General features: G+C 52.5%; 1 protein-coding gene across 4 annotated transcripts in view; it reads right to left on the reverse strand.

The window, feature by feature from the left end:
- Window positions 1–12,286: 12,286 nt before the first annotated feature.
- The window catches only part of MAPKAPK3 (MAPK activated protein kinase 3), a 37,876-nt gene continuing 24,452 nt past the window's right edge, over window positions 12,287–25,710 (reverse strand). For 2 of the 4 annotated variants that reach the window (XM_026448021.1, XM_026448019.1), the window contains exons 3-11: window positions 21,151–21,290; window positions 19,833–19,897; window positions 19,264–19,343; window positions 17,056–17,179; window positions 15,807–15,882; window positions 15,331–15,455; window positions 14,769–14,854; window positions 14,391–14,471; window positions 12,287–13,696 (exon numbers count right to left, since the gene is read on the reverse strand). In XM_026448021.1, coding sequence (XP_026303806.1) covers window positions 13,544–13,696; window positions 14,391–14,471; window positions 14,769–14,854; window positions 15,331–15,455; window positions 15,807–15,882; window positions 17,056–17,179; window positions 19,264–19,343; window positions 19,833–19,897; window positions 21,151–21,290 — 930 coding nt within the window. In that variant the 3' untranslated portion in view covers window positions 12,287–13,543. The remainder of the gene's footprint in view (window positions 13,697–14,390; window positions 14,472–14,768; window positions 14,855–15,330; window positions 15,456–15,806; window positions 15,883–17,055; window positions 17,180–19,263; window positions 19,344–19,832; window positions 19,898–21,150; window positions 21,291–25,710) is intronic. The other 2 variants (XM_026448020.2, XM_026448022.1) reach the window with 2 other exon arrangements.

The following is a 25,710-nucleotide window of genomic DNA, read 5'->3' on the forward strand; positions in this document are numbered from 1 at the left end:
AGAGTGAGACTCTATCTCAAAGAAAGAAACAACAACAACAACAACAAAAAACGGTGTATGACACCTCTGCCTTCTCTCTCTTGTTTCCACTCTTGCCATGTGACATGCTGGCTCCTTTTGGAAGCGACTTGTTTGATCATGACAGTGATCAATGGACAAACCTATGGCGCTGTTCTTTGTTTTTTTGAGACAGAGTCTCACTCTGTCACCTAGCATGGAGTGCAGTGGCGCAATCTCGGCTCACTGCAACCTCTGCCTCCCGGGTTCAAGCGATTCTCCTGCCTCAGTCTCCTGAGTAGCTGGGATTAGAGGCACACGCCACCACGTCCAGCTAATTTTTGTATTTTTAGTAGAGACCAGGTTTCACCATGTTGGTCAGGCTGGTCTCAAACTCCTGACCTCATGATTCACCCGCCTCGGACTCCCAAAGTGCTGGGATTACAGGCGTGAGCCACCGCGCCCAGCCCTGGCACTGTTCTTAGAGTCCATCACAGACCTTAACTGCTGAATGCTATTCCTCATGGAAGCTGAGGCATGGACATTTCTGTAGCTCCCCCTTGGATGTGGCCTGGAGGAGTTGGAGAAATCAGGCCTGGGAGCATACAGCATGAATTTGATCTGATTCATTCATCAGGTTCAGGTTAGGCCTTGACTTCTGAGCTTACAAAACTGGCCCTGGGGAGCATGAGGCGTGTGGATCTGCGCTTAGTAAGATGGACCAGGACTGCCGGGAGACGAGGCTGGAACAGGGGGCTGAAAGCATGCCTTCCTTGGGCCTGGAACCAGGTAGTGCCCTCAGAGTTTATCGTTTGCTTAGGAAACGTTCTCATTCCTGTTGGGCTGTCCCCCAGCACCCAAGGCCTGAAGCATAACCCAAGTTCATGAGCATAGGTGTGGCCTTTGGAAAAGAGCACTATGTCTCCAGCTCTCTCCACCTACTCTCTTATTCCTCCAGGCTGGCCACTGGCCTCCCAGTACTGGCTCCCTGGACCCCAAGGTTTTGACTATTATTTATATAAACTCTTCTAGGTAAACAGCAGACTACCCTCAATGTCTGCAGGGCAGGCATTGTACAGCAGAGACCTGGGCACAGCATAGGAGACCCTGGATGAATATAACTGCTCTGGCCCTCTCTGTCAGATCAGATGCTACCTGCCCTCCAGCCCCTTTTGCCTCCCCATTCTGTAGAGCTGGTCCAGGGCCCCCCAACTCCCCTCTAACCTGAAGTAATTCTATTCTTGGAGCACCAGACTCTGTAATTATGGTATTTTCTCATGTATTCTCACATGAAATCCTCCCAATAATCCTGTGAGCATAATTTTGGCCATTTTACAGTCAAGGGAACTGAGATTGCAAAGAACAGAAGAGACTTGTCCAAGATCAGCCATAGCAGCCATCCCCAGAATTCTGAGGACTTCCCGACACCAAAACCCCTTCTCTATATCCAGGGAAATCAGCAACCACAATCTTTAAGAGGCTGACCTTCAAACTTCTGAAGAACCTGGAGTGGGCACTATCAAACCTAAGACTGTGACACAGTCTTAGTAATAAGTCTGGAAGCTGTGGAAGATACTTTGGGGAAGAGGAAAGTGGGAGAGGCTTTCCCCTATCCCCTGCCCACTTCCAGGATATAGCCTATGTTTTTGTGCTCTTTTCTAAATGCAGAGAAAACCCTGAGGGCTTCTTGAAAGGTGGGAGAAGTGATGGTGGTTCTTGATGCTGGCAACCACCAGCCAGAAAAAGACTGCTAGAGGTGGCCACCTGGGGCCAACCTCCCCATACCCAGTTGTGGAGCAGTATCACTCAAGAAGCCTACAGTAAATGCAGGCACCATCCACACTCAAGCAGGTTCTCAAGGTAGGGGCCCCAGGGAGGTTCTGATGGAGCCCAGAGCCAGGGAAACCCCAGAGTCAAGGGACCAGTAGGGACTGTGGAGTCTGAGAAGACTTGGCTCATCGGGAGATGTTAGGTATAAAATGGGTGTGAATGGCACCTGCCTCTGACTGCTTACATGAGCTGAGGGGTTCAGGATTCATCTGTCAATAATGCCAGTTTTCCTTTTTCCTTCCATTGGACAGAAGTCCTAGGCTGTGGGGAACCTCAGGTCTGGCAGCATGAGAACTGCCCAGCTCACCTGGAAAACCCACCTGGTGCTGGTTTAAGAATGCCCCAGGGAGAGCTTGTCAAGGAAGACTCTAACCAAGGGCGGACATGAGCCAGGGGTTAATAATGATTTGCATGGGAATCATCCTGGGTTGTCTCTGAGCATCCATCCACAGTCCCAGTCACCCTTGGAGAGGAACATCTACCCTGAGGCAGTGCTACTTGAATCTGGGAGAAATTGTGAGGAGAATTCCTCCACTCTGGCTTCGTCATTGCCAATTCCCAGGCTAAGCTGCCCCAAACCACTCTCTTGTCACTTCTCTTCAGTCCAAGAAACCCTAATGGCTCCCTGTTGCCTCCAGAGTGGTGTCCATACTCAGCCTGGCATTTATTTTTCCACCCCAGGCTGGGCACTTAAAGCTTAAGAGAGGCCCTGCCCTTTCCTAGCCATACTCCCCACACCCAAATCAGCAAGACTATTCCCAGAGTCATGCTGTGTCCTCTCTGCTTTGACCTTCCACATTCCTTCCAAACCCACCTCAAGTCCCAAGGCCAAGCAAAACTACTACTCTCCTCTCATGATCTCCATAGCCCTGATTCTCTGAAAGACATCCTTATGCCGTAGAGCCTACAGGCAGTGGCCGCATTTCCAGCCGGAGAGTAGGGACTTCAACTTAGCCAGGCCATGGCATCCAACATTTCCACAGCCCCACTCCAACCACAGAATGCACCCAAGAAATCCCTGTTAGTGTCCAGCCTTTGGGCAGTTGTAGTCCTGAGAGTTGTAGGCAGGGGGACATCAGTAGCCAGCCCAGAAGCCAGGGCTCTCAGGCTTGAAGGGCCTCTGGGTTCCAGCAGAACATGCATGGGATGGGGTCCGAAAAACCCTCTTCAGGCCTCCAGGCTCTCTAGGCCCCAGTAATTCAGCACCAGTCTCCCTGCACATCTGCACTTCTCTCCATGCTATGGGCAGAGCCCCTTACACTGATCCCAGTGCCAAATACTGATGGTCTTTTCACTCAAAGCCTTTTGAAAGGAGGCCTAAGGAAGCCTAATTAAGAGCTATGGATGCCACAAAAACAGTCACTGATACAGTCCCCTTCAGGAATAAGCAAAAATGGAAAACAGCTCTACAGGAGAAGGTGAGAGGCAGAAAGACCTGAGAGGGAACTCTAAGACCAGGGAAGGCAAGGTGGCCCAGCCAGTGGTCAGGGGCTGCAATGTTGGGCGAGACAGTTGAAGCTGGGTAGCTGGCTTCTGAGTCTCAGTTTTCTCAGTTATAAAATGAAAATCAAATAGTACTTCCCAGCTCTGACTGTCTTGAAGTCTGTTTAGAACTGCCTGCCCATTCCAGCTCTCAAGCTGTTTCTGAACCATGCCTGTGTCAACTTTCATTTTTCCTGGATCTACTTCCATCCTTGGAGGACTGGGTTTGGCCAGTACAAGAGGACAAACATGGAGGCAAGAAACTGCAGAGGCCCAAGAGGTACCATCTTTTTCTAAGGGTAATCATACTCTAAGGAGGAATCATCACAAGTCCTGAAGCTAGAACCACAAGCTCTTCTAAGTCCCTCCAGTCCTAATGCCCTCTTCCTCTGCCCCTATGATTCACACCATCTCCAGGGAGCCTTCTTTTGTTCATAGATCCAGCTACTAACCTTCTAGGCAACCTTGGACAATTCAGCTGACCTCTGACTATCATCTCTCCAGAGTGTGGAAACTGGCTGTCTGCTCCTTCCCTAAACCCCCTTTCACACATGCATGGCATCCTAACCTCCTCCAGGCAGCCCTCCCAGCTTCAGGTGGGAAGTATTTATTCCATGGAACTAACTCTGTCAGAAACCCACCTGACTTCCAGAGCAACAGAAGGAAGAAAACCTTCTCAGGGCAGGCTGGTAAAGGTGGCCATAGGAGGAAGATGGCTGTCCCAGGAAGAACACCTTGGGATCCCCTCATCCCTTGGCAGTACTCCTAGCCCAGGCCCCTAGCCTGCACTGACTCATGGGCTAGAGGGAGGAGGGGCTTGTCTCTTGCTTGCTGAGATTAGAGTGTATGACTATTGCTGAAAATCTCTGCTCACCTCTACTCCAAGATCTCCCTCCCAAGCTTTCATATAACTCTGATAAGATCAAGCCTAGTTAGGCAGGAGAATGGCGGGAACCTGGGAGGCGGAGCTTGCAGTGAGCTGAGATCTGGCCACTGCACTCCAGCCCGGGCAACAGAGTGAGACTCCGTCTCAAAAAAAAAAAAAAAAAAAAGATCAAGCCTAGTTACAGGAGCTCAGTGACAGTAATCCACCTCTCTCTTCCAGGCCCAAAGGGCAGAGCCCTATCTCCATGTAATCTATCTCCAGAGGTGAGTTGTATCTTATTGCATCTTGGTGTGAAAACAGGCACAGCCACTGGCTTTGCTGATGTTAACAGCCCCAATGGGCTGTGCATCCACAGTTTTGTGGATTTAATTTATTGCCAGCAACTAGATATCAAAGCCATCTTAGGAGCTGGTGTTCCATCTGTAAAGTCAAGGGCCAGGTGGGGGCTGATTCACACCTGGCCAACCCATCCTGAGCCCTGGACTCATTCTGTTCTGGGTGGTCAGTGGCAAAACCTAGAGAAAGGTGCCTCCAAAAAGCTTGACTTCCTTGGGTCCCATAAGAGTGCCCACATGCTCACTTCTGTCCAGAGGAGGCTAGACGAGACCAGCGCTCTCTATATTGTGCTCTTTTCTGCTCCTCAGAATCTCAAAGGCTGTTTCCACTATAAGGCCTTTGCGCTTGCTATTCTCTCTTCCTGGGATGCCCTTCTTTCCTTTTCTTTTTCCTTTTTTTTTTCATCCAGGCTGGGGTGCAGTGGTGCGATCTCGGCTCACTGCAACCTCGCCTCCCAGGTTCAAGCAATTCTCCTGCCTCAGCCTCCCAAGTAGCTGGAATTATAGGCGCATGCCACCACACCTGGCTAATTTTTGTATTTTTAGTAGAGATAGGGTTTCACCATGTTGGCCAGGCTGGTCTTGAACTCCTGACCTCAGGTGATCTGCCCACTTCGGCCTCCCAAGGTGCTAGGATTACAGGCATGAGACACCATGCCTGACCTCTCTTTTCTTATAATCAACTTCTTGTCATTCATCCTTGACTGAGTGTCCCCTTCTCAGAGACACTCCCCACCCCCCAACCCTTCTGTCCCTCTCTGTCACTCCACTGTTTGGCTGTTGGCTCCATCATTGTAGAAGGAGTCCTGTCTGCTTAACTTGACTCAGCCAACAGCACAGAGACACTTGCCCAAAGGAGGCACGCTGGGCCAGTCCATCCCGTCACTAGCTGGTACGATGCCCCACAGTCTCTGGCTCCCTTCCTGACCTTGTAAGGAGGGGTTCTCTGTACCTGCCTGATGCCACTGGGCAGAGCCTCACCTGCTTCACCTGTATTTCACAGCAGCCCTGGCCAGTCCCACTGCACAGCCTACTAGGGCCTGGCCTGGCAGGAACCGAGAGAGAGAGAGACCGACCGAGACCTCAAGGGCAGGTGGGCGGCTCAGTTAGACAGGAGCTCTGACTGCAGCTTCTCCCAGGAAGTCAGCCTCCTTTCTGAAGGCTTTAACCTGTGACTCAATACTTCCTTAAACACCATCCCACCTGACGCGGTCTCATGTGAGGTGAATTTTTTCAGGACCTGTGACATGCTGGTAGCGCAGCAAACTGTCGTGCCTGACCTCTCCCAGTCTCACAGTCTGGGGGACAGGCATTGCTATCCATATGTTCTAATGAGGAAATGGGCTCAGAGATATTAAGGGAGTTGTCCAAGGTCGCAGAGTGGAGTCAGAAGGGGATCCCAAGCTGTGTGACTCAGACCCAACATCTGTCTCCTCTGCAGGGAAGCACTCTGACTTTAAAGCATCCCAAGAGGTGCCAGGCACTCCTTGCCCAAGTTCAGGGACCAGAGGCCATAGAAGGGCACCCCCAAGAATCCTTCCTCTGGCATCCAGGGGTATAGAAGCTCAGGGCAGAGGAGGAACGGGTTTGTGACGTCTTCTCCAACTAGACCAGATCAGGGAAGGGGTCAGATGACATTGGAACTCTTTGGGAAGGGATAGCCTTCCCATTAGGAAGGGGATTGTGAAGCTCCATGCCCCTAGCTTCAGACCGTGGTCCTGCCACACACCACTCATAGGAACCTAGGAAGTTTCTTCTGCTACTATTCAAGTTTCTGTGACTTCATCTGCAAAATGGGCATAATCTCTGCCTGGGAGGGCTACTAGAAGAACAGAAAAGTAAACTAAGTCAAGTATGAGATATGTCGGGCACACACTATGTTCTAAAACATGAGCTCCAAGGCATGACTCAAACAGGCCCAGAGCTAAGAGCCCAGCCCCTCACCCCCCTGGGCCTTTTCAGGGGGCCCTGAGACCCTCCATCCAGCCCTAGTAGCTCATATGGGGGAAACATGACCCATGAGTCAAGGTACTGTCACCTGGAAGGGAGGCTGGGGTGGGGAGAGTCCCTGCACCGGGGACACTGCTTCAAGAGGTGGCTGAGGGGCCTGCCTCATTCCCACACAGAGCATCTCTGCCAGGTTTGAGGGTTGATTACTCCCGGGCTTGCTGTGAACACAGATCAAGGTCAGGAATGGGAACGGGGGTGTCATCTGCTTTATCTACACAGCCTCTACACCGGGGCAAGGTTTATAGGCTAAGGCAGGCTTCCCAGTGCTTCCCCTGCTGCCTCAGTCCCACCACCCACTCTCTGCCCCAACTGTCTCTGTCCAGAGTGAACTCTCCAGAAAGGGGAAAGCAAGCCTGCCTAAGACAGCCATGACCACCCAGTCATCTCTGCTCCCCTTGTCAGCACCACTGATGCCCCACCAGACAATGCCTGCAGGTGCCTGCGCCCATGAAGTATGGACTCTCTGAGGGCAGGAACCGTGGGAGAAAGGACAATCTTGTAGCCATTTTGCCACATCAGAGCCCTGCCTCCTGTCCTCACCAGCTATGAACCTCGGCAAGCCACTTGGTTACTCCAAGCCTTGGTTTCTCATCTGTAAAATGGAGATCTTAATGCCTGACTTGCAAAATTTGAGATCAGTTTTGTTAATGTCTAGTTCAGTGTTCCATAAACTTTTTTAATGCATGTAAACTTGTTCAAATTAAATCTCAGGACACCAATCTATAAAATAGCTGTGTTGGAAGGAAAAGTGGAGGGCCCTAGGACTCCTTCACCAAATCCTGGGGAGTTCAGGGAGTCCAATGTGAAAAGATCTGGCCCCAACTCTAACAGCCAACTCTCAAATCAACCAGAAATGCTAGAGCAGTAAGAGGGGATGGATAGACTGTCTGACACATTGGCTGGGTCTATCTCCAGAGGAGCCAGAGGTGCACATGTGGAGGGGGAATGCACCACCCATGGGAGAACCCTGGGGGCTCTAAGAAAGAGGAGCTGTTACCAGGGGCCCATTGTCTCATCCCTGAGCACCCCATTCTGACTTCCTACAGGAGGTGGGACAAGGAAATGAGAGACCCCTGTGCCATGGCTGCCTCTCACCCAGTAAATAGACTTGTTCTCCATTCTTCACACAGAATGCCTTGCCTCCCCGTGTACCTGCCAGCTAAGTCCCTAAATGTTTGTCTATCCAAATCTGGCTTTCCCTTTGAGTTCATATTGTCACCACCTTTTGGAAGTCTTCTGTGATTGCCCCTAGCCAAAAATAGCATTTCCTTCCTTTGACCTCCTCTAGCACAGAGAGCAGCAGCTAAGAGCTTGGGACTCAGTTTCTCTATTTGTAAGATGAGAATGTGAGGACTGAGATGATCCATGTAAAGCTTTAGTACAGTCCTGGCACACAGTAAGCACTCAATAAATGTCAGCTATTCATTATGGTGCTGTGGTCTCTCCCCTGCCCCCACAGTTCCTTCAGGCTGTGGCACACAGTAGGTGCCCACCGAATGCTTATCCAGGTGACCAGCAGGTGGCCCCACACCCCAATTAACCTCTCTACCAGCTCCTCTGAGCCCCAGATAACTTGTTCCCTTGAGTCAACAGCTGCCTTCTCCTGGTCAGGGGACACAGAGAGGGTAGAACTGGCAGAGTGCTGGGCAGCTTAGTGCATCACCTAGCAGACACTTGGGCTATGCTGGTGACCAAGGCCTTTGGGCTGAGCCATCCCGCTCCCTGTCTTCATTGCAGCCCTGCCCCATCCTTGTGAGAATTATGCTAACAGATAAGAAAACTGAGGCTTGGCAAAATGCATGATCTGCTTGAACATAGAGCATTCCTCACAATCCATCAACTGGTAGTGATATGTCTGTCAAGGGTGCTGGAATAATCTGGTCCTGTTAATTCAGTCTCTCACTTTACTGATGGACAGCCTCAAAAATAAGAACTGCCTTGCTCAAGGCCTCATGTAAACCAAAGCTCAGGTCTCCTGGCTCTAGACAACCCCACTCCATCCCACACACAGCAGGGGAGGTGGGCTTGCCAGACCCTTCCCTGCCTGCTGGTTAAGCATGCTGGCTGCTCAGCATGACAAAACGAAGAATTTTACCCTGCTGGGTTTGTGGGCAGCCCCGAGGACCCACCACGGATGCAAAGGCTCGGCCCAAAGCAGCCGGGCCCAAGGCGGCCAGGTCTGATGACAGCCACACACAGCCTGCCCTACCCCTTCCCCATGCCAGCCAGAAAGAAAGTTTCAAGCAGGCTTGGAAGCATGGAGACCCCTGCAGAGGCTGTAGCAGGCTGCATTTTGAGGCTCAATTCTGACACTGCAGTGAAGGGGCTGAATTGAGGGCAGAGAGGGGCTGGTGTAGAATAGCAATGAGCCAGGCTATTGGAAGCCAGCCAGCATCAGGTTTGGAGGACAGAATCAGGGCAGTTGGCCAGGTCAGGGGGAACATCACTGGGAAGAGATGTCACACATGCACGCATGCATGTGCACACGTGTGTATATATCTTTTATGGCTTTTTTTTTTTTTTTTTTTGAGACAGAGTCTGGCTCTGTCACCCAGGCTGGAGTGCAGTGGCGCGATCTCAGCTCACTACAAGCTCCGCCTCCCAGGTTCACACCATTCTCCTGCCTCAGCCTCCCGAGTAGCTGGGACTACAGGTGCCCGCCACCACACCTGGCTAATTTTTCGTATTTTTAGTAGAGATGGGGTTTCGCCATGTTAGCCAGGATGGTCTCAATCTCCTGACCTCGTGATCCACCCGCCTCGGCCTCCCAAAGTGCTGGGATTACAGGCATGAGCCACCGCGCCCCGCCCTTTTTTTTTTTTAAGAGACAGAGTCTCACTCTGTTGCCCAGGCTGGAATGCAGTGGCACAATCATGGCTCACTGTAACTTCAAGCTCCTGGGTTCAAGCTATCCTCCTGCCTCAGCCTCCCAAGTAGCTTCTTATGGAATTCCTTACCGAAAGCTGCCAGGGAAGCTATCATAGAGCCCATGCAAATGCCTGTGCGTCTGGACTCGCTGATGAGAACAAGTGGCCACTTGGCTTCTTAGGTCACCTAATACTAGCTGATTGTCAGAGATTTGTGCCCATTTCATGGACAGCCACACTGAGGCCCAAAAAGGAGTGTGACTTGGCCAGGCATCCAGCCTCCTGGTCCTGGCTTGTAAGAGCGACACCTGATGCTGGAGATCACGGAGCCAGGCCCTGGGCTGGGCTAGCGGCTGGATCAGGATCCTCATGGGCTCTTGGAAGTGGCCAAAAAGATGTGGGAGATAATGGGACAATCCTTCCATCTGCTCCTCTGCTAACTGCCTCTAGGGCACCCCTCCCCACCTAGTTATAGGAGGGGCCCTACCCTCTCCCCAACAACAGCAAGGGGCCAAATGTGACCAATAAGAACCCTCCCCTGAAACTGACATGTGGACACCTGGGCAGATGACCTCCCCAGCTAGGACTTCTGTAGCTCTGGTTTTGCCAGAGCTGTGGAGGTTTAAACAAACAAACAAAAAAATGATGGCTGGGCGCGGTGGCTCACGCCTGTAATCCCAGCACTTTGGGAGGCCGAGGCGGGCAGATCACGAGGTCGAGTTCGAGACCAGCCTGACCAATATAGTGAAACCCCGTCTCTACTAAAAATACAAAAATTAGCTGGGTGTAGTGGCACGCACCTGTAATCCCAGCTACTTGGGAAGCTGGGGCAACAGAATCGCTTGAACCCGGGAGGCAGAGGTTGCAGTGAACCAAGATGGCACCACTGCATTCCTGGGCGACAGGGCGAGACTCCGTCTCAAAAAACAAAAAAACAAAACAAAACAAAACAAAACAAAACCACTAGTGCAGGCAGAGGATCAAGGCCAGCCCCAGGGAGAAGTTCAGACTGGCAGAGCCGAGTGGCAGACAGAAGTCCTAGAGCAGGGAGTCCCTCTGTCCCTGAGGCCCTGGTCCCTGCACTTCTGCCTGTAACCCTGTATCCTATCAGGCACCTAGGTACCTTTCCCAGCACTAGGATGCATACATTCTCTCTTTAGCTCAAACTGTCCCATGACACCTCCTTCTCCTGGAGCCATGTTCTTCCATCACAGACCATATCAAGACCTTGATTAAACATTTTTTTTTTTTTTTTTTGAGATGGACTTTTGCTCTGTTGCCAGGTTGGAGTGCAGTGGCGTGACCTCGGCTCACCGCAACCTCTGCCTCCCGGGTTCAAGTGTTTCTCATGCCTCAGCCTCCCAAGTAGCGGGGATTACAGGCACCTGCCACAACGCCTGGCTAACTTTTTGTATTTTAGTAGAGACAGGGTTTCACCACATTGGCCAGGATGGTCTTGATCTCCTGACTCCGTGATCTGCCTGCCTTGGCCTCCCAAAGTGCTGGGATTATAGGCGTGAGTCACCATGCCCAGCCAATTTAACATTTTCAACATGTGATGTTTTCACCTTCTCCCACATGAATGTAAACACCTTGAGGTGAGTCCCCTGTCTGAAGTTCTCACTGCAGCCTTCCTTGCACCCAGCACAGCATCTCAGGTACACTGGATGCTTGGCAGCCAAGCGAGGGAGGCCATCTGTGCCTCCACAGCTTTATGACTAGATGGACTACATCTACCTTTGCATCTGACCAGCATTCCTCCAGATGTAGAGTACACTAGGAAGGCTGGGCTGAACCACAGGCTCCATGGGGTCTCCTGAACTTATCTGGCCACCCTCCTGGAAGCCCAGTACTGGAACCAAAGCCCAGGAGGCCCACATGATGCTGCTCTGGAAATAAAACCCCATAGGTGAGGAAGGCCTGATTGTCTGGATAGAAAGTTGCTGGGGTAGATTTGGGGCTGCTTTTTCTTCTAGAGACTTCCAGATACTCTAGATGTAACTCTAGATACTTCCTTCCTTCCTGATGACTAAGGATGTTAGAGTAGCTAATGACTGTGGGGCATAAACCACGCACCTGGCACCTCACTAAGTACTTCACACACATCATCTGCTCAAATCCCCCACATAACTCTATGAGATGGGCACTATCATCACCAGGACACAGCTGAGGAAACTGAGGCCAAGAAAGCTGCCCAAGGTCAGCAGGCTGGGAAGCAGCAGAACATCTCAGGCGTGTTTGCCTGTCCCCTGCCTTCCAGCAGCCCTGCACCCTCCCCCACGCCCTGAAGGAAGCGGGGTGGAGGAGCGAGCACTGCAGGCAGCAGATGAGCTCTTGGAAAACTGGGAGTTTCAAGATAGGAGCTGGGAGAGAAATGCCACAGTTAGAGCCCTCCTTGAGGCTGCCCACAAGGGCTCCTGAGGGGTGAGAGTGCTCTGTTACTGGAGTAGTCAAAAGACAGTCTTGCAGCATGCCGCCCCCTCCCCTCCTCGATATTCTCACTGCCAAATGAAATCTGGCAGTTTCTGAAAATAGCTCAGTGCTGCAGCAGGCACTCTGCCCGCCCTTCAGCAGGCTGGCACGCAGCTGGGGGTGGCCACTGTGGGCAGACACTGGCACACACAGGACCGGGGGTAGGTGTCACACACACTGCACAGGGGCGGCACAGAGCTGGGGGCATGTGGCAGCTGCCATCCCTCAGCTCTTCTGACCTTTCTATGCCTAGCGAGGACTCAGTGGCCTTGGAGTTAGCATGGCATGCTTATCAGGCCTGAGGCACCCCCTCCAGCTGGGGTGAAATCACTAGTGGGTCTGAGAAGCTGCCCTTGGGCCACTTTTGTCCACCCCTGTAGACGAAAAGTAAACCCAGGAGCCAGGAGAAAATGATGAAATGGTGTTTATTACTATCTGGATGTAAAACCCAGCAGTGTTGTCCTATCTGACATGGTCTAGGGTTTTCCAGCCAGTGAGAGAGGGGCCAGGAAGGAACTAGGCTGGGTGTCAGGCACTTGTCAGGCAGCACCAGGCACTCGGCACCCTGAGGCTACCATGGTGGGGTGGGGCTGGTAAGGACTGATCAGCCAGGAAAGGCCCTCTCTGCCCCACTCAGGCCCAAGCCAGGACCAGATGTTCTGAGCATGGCTCAGTCGCCTTCCCCAACCTCAGGTCTGACCCAGAGTAAAGAAAGAGACCTCAGGTTAATGGGAAGCCTCTTGGCCCTGCTCCCAACCAGCCACTTTCACACAAGTACACCAAAAGATAGCCCCTGACATCAACAGAGAGGGGCTTTCCTGCCTGAGATCTGGTGAGCAGATGGGTGCAGGGAAAGTATACTGGCTTTTCTTACAGTGACATTTTCCAAAGTGGAAAAAGGTTAAAAATATCCCCCACCTTAAGTTCAGATGAAAAGCCACCATTTGGGTAGGGAGTAGTGAGGGGATAACTAGGCCCAGGGACTCCCTCAGGAGAGAGTGCTGAGTTCCCTCTGGGCTGGGCTGCAGCAAGGCAGGGCTGGACTGCACAGGGAAGCAGGCAGACCAGATCCAGCAGCCTCGGGGAGCCCAAGGAGGAGTGAGACTGAGAGGACCAGCCAGTGTGCGAGAAATCAGCCTCCCCAAGAAGGCAGAGGTGAACCCTCAGTTGCCCCTCCTCCCTTACTCGCTCACTCAGCATTCACAGGCAGTAATGTGGTCCCTGGTCACCATGGCAACCAATGGCCAATGCCTTTCTCAAGGCCAGGCCCATCTGCCCACCCCGCAGTGGGATGTCTCTGTGGAAGATGTGGAAGATGGGAAGCCCAGCCACAACTCCCAGTGGCCTAGAAAGCTAAGGCCATGCACCAGGGCAGGACAGCACAGAGGCCTCACTCAGGCCATCCTGGCTAAAGGTGCTGCTATGGCAGCAGGCAGCTCCCAGCCCCTAGGCCCTGCCCATCTCTAGGGCTTGAGCCTGGGCCAGAGATCTGAAGGAGGTTTAGGGTCAGGGTCCTCCATCCTGAAGTTCCATGTGACAAATTAAAACACAATAAAATAATCCTTTTGTTAAAAGAATGACCCTGGGCCCTCCTGGCCAGGGCCTCAGCACATTCTAGTCTGTCACACAGGCTGAGGGGCCAGGCTCCTCCAAGGTCCCATGAGCTACTGGTTGTTGCAGCCCTGAGAGGCAGAGGAGCTGCCTGCCTGCTTTTTTCTCCTCTTGTTGAGGAGCCGGTTGTTAGAGGTCTTCAGGTCCTTGATCTTCACCTGGTCGTAGTCCACCCGCATAGTGGCCAAGGCACTGGTCATCTCCTCCTGGGGACAGACAGGATAGGGGGCACTAAGAGGTCGGATGTACTGACGTTAGGAACTATCACCCCCTGCCTGGGCAGCCCCTTAACAGTGTCAGTGACAGCCTGTGCTGCCTCTGTGCCCACTGTGTGCCCAGCACTGGGCCAAGCCCTTTGCATCACATGAGGGACCTCACTACAGTCCTCTGTGGTAGACACTGAGCTTCTTCACAAAGGCACAAAAGGAGAGTTATTCCCTGGGACCACACCAAGGGTAAGTGGAATAGTGAACTAAACCACTTCCACCACAGAACCACAAGACCTTCAGAGAATGCCATCTCGCTGAGCAACCAGCACACTGGGGCCTGGAGTTTGTGCCACTGGAGCTGCTACCCCATATGTTCAAATGTCTCCTCTGCTGGGTCTAAACCAGGCTGACCACCCTCCCAAATGTTGTTGGTTATAAGAGAGGTCATCATCCAAGCTTGGTACCAAAGCCCTATTTCATTGAGGAAGTAAGCCAGGAGCACCACACTGAATGGGGTAGTGAGGCCCAATCCTTGGAGTGCCATGGTTGGACCACTGCAACAGTCACTGACACCCTGTCCTCCAGGCATAGAAAGGGGCCAAAGACCCCAGACTCTGGGTAGCCACCCCTCTGAAGTCCCTTTTGCCCAAATCCTGGCACCTGTAGTGAGACTGAGGCAGAGCCCACCCACCTTGACTTCATCCCAGTGGTCTTTGTCCTCCTGCAGCACTCGGGCTGTGTGGAGTGGGGTCTGTGGCACCACCATCGATTGCTGGAAGGAGCCCCATGCCCATGGATTAGAAACTGGAGGCACCTGGGACAGCACTGGTTCCCCCAACTCCATCCCCTTCTCCCAGTCTCAGATGGGAAAACTAAGGCTCGGGGTTGGGAAGGAGCCTCAATGAGGCAGTGGCAAAGCCAGGCTGTAGGTAAGGCCCTACTATCTACCTGTGCGCATGGGCCCATTCCAGCCCTGTACTGGGGCCTCAAAGCAGAGCCACCACCCTCCTGCCTGGCAGACCCACTCCAGCTGGACACCCTGCCTGCCGTGGGAGGAGGAGGGGCTCACGTTGATCCAGGGGTGGTTCATAAACTGAGTGATGGTCAGCCTCTCTGTAGGGTCTGTCTTCAACAGGAGGCGGATCAGCTGCTTGGCTAGGGAGGCCAGGGAAGAGAGGGGAGAGGTGAGGTTGCAGAGTTCCTCAGAGCCAGCCCCTCCACCCTTCCCCATAGACCACAAGCTCTGCTGAGGCAGGGGCTGCATGTGCTCCCAAATTCCCAACCCACAGAAAGAGTGAGCTAACAACTATTTCTTGTTTCGAAGCACTAAATGTCCAGGATAACTGGTTAAGTAGCAGTAGATAACTCATACAGGGCAGCCTTGTTTGTGGTCCTCAGAAGAGAAAATATGATTGAGGAATAGGAGTTAGAGGGAGTTTTGAGGAAGCAAGTTTTGAGCCTGTTTGACAGATGTAGAAACTGAGGCTCAAGAAGGTTAGAGGACTTGCCTAGGACCCCATAGCTGGGAAGAGGGGGAGCCAAGATTTGAACACAGGTCAGTTTGACACCAAAGTGATGTTTCCCAGAATGAAAGCCGCAGGGGCCAGGCTGGGACAGAGAGGTTCACTCACCATCCTCAGAGACCTCTGACCACTCAGGATTGGGGAAGCCATACTGGCCCAGGCGGATCCTTCTCTTCATCCCTGGGGAGATGGCCTGGCCCGTGTTGGAGTAGAAGGGTGGGAAGCCACAAAGGCTGGGGGAAGGGGTAAGTCATTTGGCATAGGGTGGGACCAGTGCCAGGGTGGACCCATTTCCCCTCAAAAGTCCCTGACTGGGGAGACAGGCAACCAGACACCATGGCAATAATACCAGCCCTCCAGACTCCCAGGCATATACCAGGAATGCCATCAGCCCTTGGCATGGGGAGACCCTCAGGCACCTGAAGGAGTGGTGTCCCATGACCAAAAGGGAAGGGCAGCCTGCATGAGGAGTGACACACACAAGCCCCTCGCCAAGGACACGGGGTAGGGGGACAGAAGTGGTCCTAGGCTCACAGTGGGGGTGAGGGCAGGAGATGGAGGCAGGGGGTGGGGAAGGTACTCACAGGATGTACATGATGACACCCAGGGACCACATGTCACATGACTTGTCATACTTCTCTGGACCCAGGACCTCAGGGGCTGCCAGGGCAGAGGGACAGCAGGGCTCTAAGACCCAAGGGTCTTAGAGCCCAGGCAGAAGCCTGAAGCCTGGGCAAGGTGGGGAGCAGGTGCCTGGACTGGGAGGTAGGGCAGAGCAGACTGGCGTCTGGCACCTTTTGGAAAGGCAGCACGTGTGTGAAGCTGGGGGAGGAGAAAGCTCCCGGAAAAAAATCAACCACTTTCAGACATACCCCTAGCTCCCTTGGGCCTGGGCCCCTCTGCCAATCTCAACCTTGGTGAAAGAAGAGAAGAGAATAGAAGGCCAGTCTGGGGCTTGGTGGGAAACTGCCGTAGGTGAGAGGGTCTTGGCCTGCCAGCTGTCCTGTGTCCCTTGCCTCCCAGAATGCACAGCCTAGGTCACAGGCAAGGAGGAAACAGGGGCAAGGCTCTGCATTCCATCATCAGCTTGGCTACCAATCCATGGGGCCTGTCTTCCCTGTGCAATGAGGTGGGTAGGCTAGAAGATTTCTAAGTTAAAATACTGCAAAACACATCCTAGTTAACAGAGTGCCATTTCAACTATCTCAGGGAGCTTCCCACCCCTTCAGCAGCCCTCCAGGAAGACCTCTTCTGAGGAAGAAAAGCCCTCTGTCATCAGCCCACTCTTAGGTTAGGCAGTTTTGGCAAGGAGCATTTTCAGATCTGGGGGTTGCCCACTTGCAGAAGGGCAAGGAACTTTTCCAGGAAACATGAGTATGTGCACACCTCCAAGCCCTGGCTTTAGTGACTGTCTCCCACAAGGCAGGTGACCGGTACCCTTTGTCCCTCCAGGTTAGGAGGAAATGCCTGCCAGCTTTCTGAATATGAATCCCAGGAAGACAAAAACTAGAGAAAAACAACCGCGGTTGGGCTCCGTCCCGAGCTGATGGCAGCCTTTTATCACATATATATTTAGAGCTGCTGTGATGTCATTCAGCTCACAGGCCACAGCCAGAATTTTCCTGGATCTATTTTCAAAAGCAGAAGCTGAAGTTTGGGAGAATATTTTTGCAGCCTCCGGACCCCCACGTCACCCGCCTCCATGCAGACAGAATTCTCCCCCTCCCTCCTTGCTGGGCTTTAACCCTTTGTTTTCTGCAACCCACCGGCTACCCTACAATACAGCTGTATAAGTTGGGGTGAGGAGTTACAAATCATGTCCCAAGGACTCACCCACATAATAGGGAGTATAGCAGGGTGTCTGCAGGGCATTTTGGGTGGTCTCCTTAGCAAAGCCAAAATCAGTGAGCTTAAGCACTGCGTCTTTCTCCTTAGATGTGTAGAGCAGGTTTTCAGGCTGGGCCAGAAAGAGAAAACATTGGTTTGGAGTTAGGAACCAGGCAGGAGCAGAGCCCCAAGGTGATCTTCAGCCAGACTCCCCGACTCCATCCCAGTGCAGAAGGAGCCAGGTCCATTTATAAAAAGACCTGGGCCTTGCCCACCAACATGGGTCAAATACAGAGAAACCCAAGGTGCTACCTGCATTCACAAAAGGGGAAGCAAGGCAGGGTGTTCAGCCAAGACTGTGAATGACCAAGTGCCATAGAAAGCCTCGGGGCAGGAACTTCTGATCCTGAGTTCGTGACATTGCCATGAAATGCTACAGCAAGGGTGCTAGGGGAAGGCAGGCTGCTCATAAGTCAGTATTGCCAAACACATGTCCCATACCCAGCCCAGAGTGAATCCTACAGGGCTAGAAGGACAGCCCCATCTGAGGTTGCTCAGGGGAGAAGGCTCTGGTTGCTCAGACCCCAGGAGCTGCATAGGGGCGATCTTCCTGTGTCCCAGGAGTAGCCAGGGGCCTGGCAGATGAGGGCAGTGGGGAGGTCTGTCCCTGAAACTGGTTTTTAATGAATGGGTAGGATATAGGCCCATGGAGAGGAGCAGAAGAGACCCCTAAGCAGAGCTGGGGTAGAAGGATGGGGTGTTAGTAGAAGGATGGGGTGGTGGTTTAGAACCAATGGATGCTATTTCTCAGGTTCTGTTTGAGAAGATCTGACCTTTTCAATTGTGATAAAAATTGTGATAAAAACAGAAAACCAGTTTTAGTCTATTCAAGGGAATCTTCTCTGCAGAAGACTTTTCTCTCTTTGGGAAAAAAAAGAAGCCAGGGTCCAAGTAAAGCAAGGATTTACAGGTTGTGGTGCTCAGCCAGAGGGAGGACCTGATGCAGCAACTGGAACCTCAGCTCGCCTCTGCCCAGTCTGAGAAGGAAATAAGCCAAGAAAGGTAATGTTCTAGGCTTGGGGCAGAGGGTCCAGGAGAAGCAGACTCTGCTCTGATAGTGCTCACACATGCTTACGTGTGCACGTGCATGTGTGTGCTGTACATGCAGAATGCCTTGGTTTGCATTTCATCCATCTGATCCAGATGACCTCTAAGACCCAGTTCTCCCAGGATAGAAAATTTGGAGCGCTGAGCTTCCAGCCTCAAGACTGGAAGGTGGCCCACCAACTGGCACTATCTCTGTTCCTTCCTCCAGTGCTCAGCAAATGGCTTCTTTCCCTTAAAATGCTGGTATCAGAGGGCCTGATCTAGCAAAGCTATGGCTGTGACTTCACAAAAGCCCCAACAGGGCCAGGTGCAGTGGCTCACACCTGTAATCCCAGCACTTTGTGAGGCCGAGGCAGGTGGATCACCTGAAGTCAGGAGTTCAAGACCAGCCTGGCCAACATGGTGAAACCCCATCTCTACGAAAAATACAAAAATTAGCCAGGCGTGGTGGCGGGTGCCTATAGTCCCAGCTACTTGGGAGGCTGAGGCAGGAGAATCGCTTGAACCCAGGAGGCGGAAGCTGCAGTGAGCCGAGATCGTGCCACTGCACTCCAGCCTGGGTGACAGAGTGAGACTCTGTCTCCAAAAAACAGAACAAAAAAAAAAACAAAAACCCCCAACAGCATCAGGCAGCCCCTTCCTGAGGTTGCGTGCACACAAAATTTCTTGCTGAACGAGTGAACAAATGAATGAATGAATCCCAGTGCAGCAACTACACAGCCCTGGGCATGTCACTTAATCTTTCTCCGAGCCTTGTTTTCCCCATCTGTAAAATGGGTAATGGCACTTGTCTCACAAGGCTGGGTGAGAATGAAATGAGATTGCTTGTCAGGGCCTGCTAGCTTCAGGCAGGCACTCAGTTATTCTCATTACTATTGGGATTACTCAGTGTTTGAAAGAAACAAGGGGACCCATCTGGTGAGAACAGAATGAGTATGCTGAAACTAGAGAAGAGGCTGAAAAGAATAGTCTGGGACACAGAGTGGACGCTTTGAATGTGACTATGGAATATGGCCTCCATCCAGTGGGTCCTGGATGCCATCAGGGATTGTGGAGTGTGACAATATCCTCTTCCCTGGGTCCCCAACCTGAATCCTAGAGCCTCACCTTGACATCTCGGTGGGCGATGTTATGGCTGTGCAGAAACTGGATGGCAGTGCCGATATCCCGCATTATCTCTGCAGCTTCTGCAGAAACAGAGGAGGAGGGGGTCAGTGATACCAGTCAAAGGTCAAGCTCCCACTCTATCATCCCTCCTGGACACAGTCTAGCAGGCCAGGACAAGACAAGAAGACAGTGACAGCACTCCTGCTATCCAGGTTCTCTATCCTGGGATGTCTGCCCCACCCCAGACACCCCAGTTTCCTCCGAGGATACCCCCAACCCATCTAAACTTCTTTCCTCAGTCCTGAACTACCTCTCCCCAGCTCAACTGCAAGGCAGCACCAAGAGGCTTTGAGGCCTCCATCCCAAAGCCACAGAGAGTTCATCTTCGACAAAGTGTCTCAGACTCAGAGAGTCCCTTGTGGGGTTGGACACTGAGTCCCACCCTTTCTTATTCAGATGGGAAGACTGAGGTACAGAGAGGAACAGGGTCTTGCCCAGCATCACACACAACTCTCTGGTCCATACCTCTCACCCTGAATCCTCCTGCTGGTCCAGCTACATGCACATACCTCTCTCAGTGAAAGCCTGGTCGCCACGCTCCTGAATCCTGCTGAACAACTCACCACCTTCCATGCTGTAAAAGAGGTGACTATAAGCAGAGAGGGGGAAACTGCACATCATCGTACCCTTGCCCCTGCCCCAAATCACAGGCCCAGGCTTCAGGCTCTACCACTCCGCTCCTCCCCTACTGAACAGCCACTGTCACCCTCCCTGTCCCTTGCAGAACCTAGTGCATGGTGGGTTGTCAGCTTGGGTGGGTTGAACTGAACTCTTGGAACTAGAAGAGGGTGGTGGGCTCTGATCCCTGCCAAGAAGCCTGTGTGTTCCCAGTGGCACGGCCCCTACCTGACTGTGAGGGCTTGGGTACTCCCAACCCTATTCAAGTCTCTGTTTCCCCAAATGTGGGATGAGATGTTAATTATCATCATATGACCACTGTTCTCTGGGCACCTACTATGTGCCATGCCCTGGGATCCACGTTTCATGAGCGCTGTTGTGTGATCCTGGGCTGGTTCTTTCACCTCTCTGTGCCTCAGCTGTCTCTTTTGTATAATAGGGATGACAGCACCAACCCCATAGTCATGCAGATTGAATATGCAATACACATGGGCCACGTAGAATGGAGTCAATCACAGGGTAAACGCTACATTAAGATCTTCCCCACATCTTACATCTGAGTTACAGAGATTCAGAGAGGTTAAGAGCTGCCCATGGTCACACAGCTAGTGGGTAGCAGAGGCAGGATCTGAACCCCAAATGTGAAGAACTGGCTAACCGGTACAGGAAGGGGGGACTTGAAAGGCAGACAGGGAGGAACTGAGGACCCAGAGTCTAAGGACGGCTGGTGCTGAGCCACGGTGTTACAGGAAGAAGCCCAGGGTGGAGAAGGCTGCTGGCTCCTGGTTCTAGGCCCCAAGCACCCAATTCCTGGTGGGACCATGGGAGCACATACCCAGGTCAAAAGGAGAGAAAGTTGAGGGAACTGTGTGGGTCCTGTTCTTCCCCAAATCCCCCATCCATCCATATTCAGGGATTGGGAGGCTTCTCTGTCAGCTCTTCTAGTCCTCCTCACAGAGTAGAAATCACACTCAGGGAGGCCATATTAACCCCTATGGTTTCTTGCCCACCCTTGAGGGAATGTTCTTATGGCCAACTCCATAGATCCACAGGCAGGGCCTGTGGCTGCCCGCTCCGTTGCCCCTCAGGGGCTACAGTGGCACCCAGATCTGCTACCTGGAAAACAAAGAAAGTCTCTAGAAGCATGGCAGGGAGTCTGGGGGCCACAGGGATGCTGAGGGAGTATGGAGACAGGGCAGGCCAGCATACCATTCCATGATGATGAGGAGACAGCGCTTGCCATGGTGCATGTTCTCATACACATCCAGGATGCGGACAATGTGGGGGCCACCAGAAGCCTGCCAGTGATGGTCTACCTCCTGCCGGGCCTTGGGGCTGTCATATAGGAGCTGTGGGTGGGTGGGCATAGAAAGCATCAGGCTCAGAGTCCTCTACCATCACTTTGCAGACAAAAACATATAAGCTCAGAGGCCTGTGACCTGCCCCAGGTCACACAGCTTATAAGGAGCAGAATGAGAATTTGAATCCAGGTTTCTCTGACTCGTGGTCCAATGAGCCTCTGGACTTGAGGGTCAGTCCTGGGCTCAAGCAGCTTGGCAGGTAGTTCAAGGAGTCTCTGGGAGGTGGCTGACTGCTTCGAGGGGCTCAGAGGCCAAAGAAGCCCTTGCCTCCCTTCTCAGGGGCTGCAAATAAGATGGAAATTGAATGGGTTTTATAACCCCACTCTAATCACACAGCAGCCATGGGACCTCAAGCCAGGGGCCACACATCCCTTGAGCCTCATTTTTACAATGAGGATGACACAGTTGTTCCATTTCCTAGGCTAGGGTTGGAAATTGTACATGTAAATTGAACAGGATAGCACCTGGCACATAGTAGGCCCTTGGTGCCTCCCTTGTGATTCTCACCCAGCACATCTATGAGAAACATAAGTGTAGATGTAGAAGGTGCTGGGGCAAGGCTGGGGAGGGGAGACGGTGCACTAACACACAAATCTGCCCTACAGGCTGCAGCATGATCAGGAGTGTGCTGGAGTGGGAAGGAAGACTTCCTGCAGGAGAGGCTGAGGCCTGTGTCTGTCAATCTATCTCCCACAAAGAAACTGGCCCAGAGTGGAGGGAGACAAGGCCACACTCCTGTAGGGGTAAAAGTAATTAAGACTTCAAATTCTCCAGGAGTGGGAGCGAGAACAAAACTGTCACTACCAAGAAAAGTGCTTCTAAAATGAGTTGCTTGGTCATGACCGCCCAGTCAGTCCCCAGCTCCCAAGGTAACTTTGTAGCCTGCCTGGGAGCTGCTATACAATACCAGGGCAACAATGTCATCCCGCTGTGAGAGAGGTGGGGCCATCTCAAGGTGACCTAGCTGCCTAGCCTCCACCCTCATCCCATGCTTACAGATCTCTGGTGAGGACCCAGAGGTAGAGACTGGGGGCAGGGAGGACCCTAGTTGAAGGAGATGACAGCTGAGTGGAGTGAGATGTGGGTTTGGGATTGAATTCCTCCAATGACTCAGTGTGACCTCAGGCAAACATTCACAGCTCCAAGCTACAGCCCACAACTCTGTAAAATGGAGTAATAGCAGAGTCATTCCCACAGGGTGCATCCCAGCAAGGCAAGCATCCAGTGGGCGGGCATCAGGATCCTTGCTCGGGTTAACTCAGCCCTGGACTGTGGCTGCCAACCAGCACCAGAAATGAACAAGGCTTCACAGTGGCCCTGCTGTAGGGGGAGAAGAAGTCAGCATGCATGAGGAGATGGCCCAGAATGGGGACAGCAGGGACAAGCCACCCCCCAAAAGGGTTGCTCACTCAAGGACCAGCCATGACACTGTGTTTCCTAATGGAGGAGGGCTGGGGACCAGGGCTGATGCTCAAGACTGGGGCTCAGATCAGCACTGCTCAGCATCCGTAGGACCCTGGGCTGCCCCAGTCTTAATTTCCTCCTCTGCAGGATGGGGACAGCCAGGCCACTTTACACAGGGCACTGTTGGGGGCAGGCTCTGGGACCACACACGCTCTCTAGGTAAAGACAAACTGGGGCAGGGCAGTGTCCCAGAGAGGGGAGAGGCAGGCAATGGTTTCTCGAGCCTGCTGCCCCTTGGCTGTCCCTCCTTTTCTGGAGCTGCTCCCGTCAACTCTAGCCTGGGAATACAGGCAGTGCAAGGAATATAGAGAGCCAGGGGCTGGACAAGCCCTCCAGCAGCTCTGTGCCCCTGCTCCATTACCCAGAGCAGGCTGGGGGTATGTGTCAAGGCTGCTGTGGGCAGACGCTCCTGCCTGGACACTGTGGATCCTTGCTTATGCTGCCCTTGCCTTCCAGAACACCCCTCAGGTTGGTGTCCGCACAATTCCCAATCACCAGCTTCTTCCTCGACGCTGGGACCAGAAAGCTCAGTGCCCCCCACTCGCCTCCACCATGTCCTGGGATGGTACCCCAATCCTCAGCCACAGGAGCCAAGAGGCACCATCCTCCCTCCCTGCACCCGGTTCCTTCTTTGCCTCCTCCCCAGCCTGACCTAACTATCTCCTCTCAGGCCTAGCAGGCTGGCTCCCACACTCCCTCCTCACTGCCCGTCTTGTGGCATCTCACTCCCACATCAGAATCCTCCTCTTCTCTCTTAAAAGCCCAAGCTCACAGCTAGAATGCTTTCAGTAGGGTCCTCAGCCCTGCCTCTCCCTTTATGACTCTAATCCACCTGTGGCCACAGATACTTTCTCACGTTTTCCAGATAAATGTCCTCCCCCAGCACGCAGGGCTTGCCTTCCTTTCCCACCTCACTTCCTGCCACCTCTGGGCCAAAACCACTTTGTTCTGGCCAGAAAAATACATGTGCTATTCCCAAACAGGCCTTACTCCCCCAAGCCTCTGTGTCTAGGCCTGTGCTGGTCCCTGTCATGTGCATTCTTGCCTCATCTTCTCTGTTGAGTCAACTCCCTCTTTTTGAGGAACCTTCAGGGCTCAATTTAGATCGATCGATCAATCTCTCTCTCTCTCTCTCTCTCTTTCTGGAAAATCCTCCCAGTACCTCTCTTACTGGTTTTGCCTCTGTTCCTCCTATCAGCCTGGAAGCAGCTTGAGGACAGAGGCAGGTCAGGTTCACCTAGGGGTCCCTGGCTGGGGCCTGGCAGGAAACACTGGGCTCCTGAGCAAACAAAGGATGGGAGGATGGGCCCAGGACTGAAGGGAGAGAGGGAGAGAGGGAGGGCGATCAATGGCCAAGGAGCCGCCAGAGAGCCTTCCAGCCTGGGCCTGTAGCCTGTGCTTTGCTGAGGTAGAGAAGCAGGTGGAGCTGCCCTGAGCTGGAGCCTCTCGAGGCTTCCTGCCCCACTGAGTCCATATTTAGGAACCCATTTCCCACATGGATTAAAATAGTCCTTCTACAAGTGCCAAAGCCTGAAAATAGGTACAGGGGCAGGGGAGAGGGCTGTCTCCGGAAAATATAATAAATGCCCCACTGGCCTCTCTACAGAGCACGTCACAGGAGACAGACCCCTCAGCCTGGGCCAAGGTTCAGCTGCCAAGAAATCTCCTAAGCTGTCCTCTCCTGACCCCTTGAGTTGAACCTGAGCATAGCCCAAAACCTCCTAGAGCCTCAGTTTTCTCATCTTCCTTTCCCTTAGCCAGAGCCTTCTCCTCCTCCAGGTCTCCCCTCACTGTGGTTCACCTCAATGTTGTCTCATCTCAGAAGCCCTCCCTCTTCATCCTTTGTTTTTCTTTCTTTCAATATATGCTTCGTTTATTGAGGTGTAATTGACATATAGTAGAATGCACAGGTTTCAAGGGTCCAATTCAATGAGTTTTGATGATTGCACACACCCTTGGGACCCAAACTTCCATCAAGATAGAAAACATTCCTAGCTCCCCAGAAAGCTCTCACATCATCACCCTTTTCACTTCCTGTGCAGCACTTGCTCACAACCTGCAATTAGCTTTAAGCGTTCCTTTGATAACTCTTTAAGCAAACACACACATACAGATATTGTACTTTCAATGTGCCTGGCTCTGTTTGGGGTACTTTATAAACATTAGGAGGAAAGGACTTCATTATCACCACTTTTTGGATGAGAAATTGAGGCACAGAGAGAGGAAGTAACTGGCCCCAAATCACATGGCTGATCCCTCATCAGACTGTGGGCCCACAGGGCAGGGTCAGTCTGCCTGGCCACCTCTAGGTCCCAGTACTGGGATACAGGGCCTGATGCAGAGCACTAACTCGGGTAATACTTGTAGATTTCTTTTTGAGACAGAATCTTGCTCTGTCATCCAGGCTGGAGTACAGTGACACCAGCCTCAATCTCCTGGGCTCAATGATTCTCCAACCTCAGCCTCCCAAGTAGCCGGGACCACAGGTGCATGCCACCACACGTGGCTAATTTTTTTTTTTTTTTTTTTTTTAGGGACGGGGTTTTATCATGTTGCCCAGGCTGGTCTCGAACTCCTAGGCTCAAGTGATCCTCCTGCCTTGGCTTCCAAAGCAATGAGATTACAGGCATGAGCCACTGCACCTGTTAATATTGGTAGATTTAATAAATCTAGAGAGTAAGGATGAGGGGAAAAACCTCTCACAACCTATCATGAGGACAAGATAAGATTAAATTGGCCACGCGCGGTGGCTGACGCCTGTAATCCCAGCATTTTGGGAGGCCGAGGCAGGTGGATCACGAGGTCAGGAGTTCAAGACCAGCCTGACCAACGTGGCGAAACCCCATCTCTACTAAAAATACAAAAATTAGCCAGTGTGGTGCTGTGCACCTGTAACCCCAGCTACTCAGGAAGCTGAGGCAGGAGAATCACTTGAACCTGAGAG

Source organism: Piliocolobus tephrosceles, chromosome 2 (assembly GCF_002776525.5).
Source record: "Piliocolobus tephrosceles isolate RC106 chromosome 2, ASM277652v3, whole genome shotgun sequence".
Lineage (NCBI taxonomy): Eukaryota > Metazoa > Chordata > Mammalia > Primates > Cercopithecidae > Piliocolobus > Piliocolobus tephrosceles.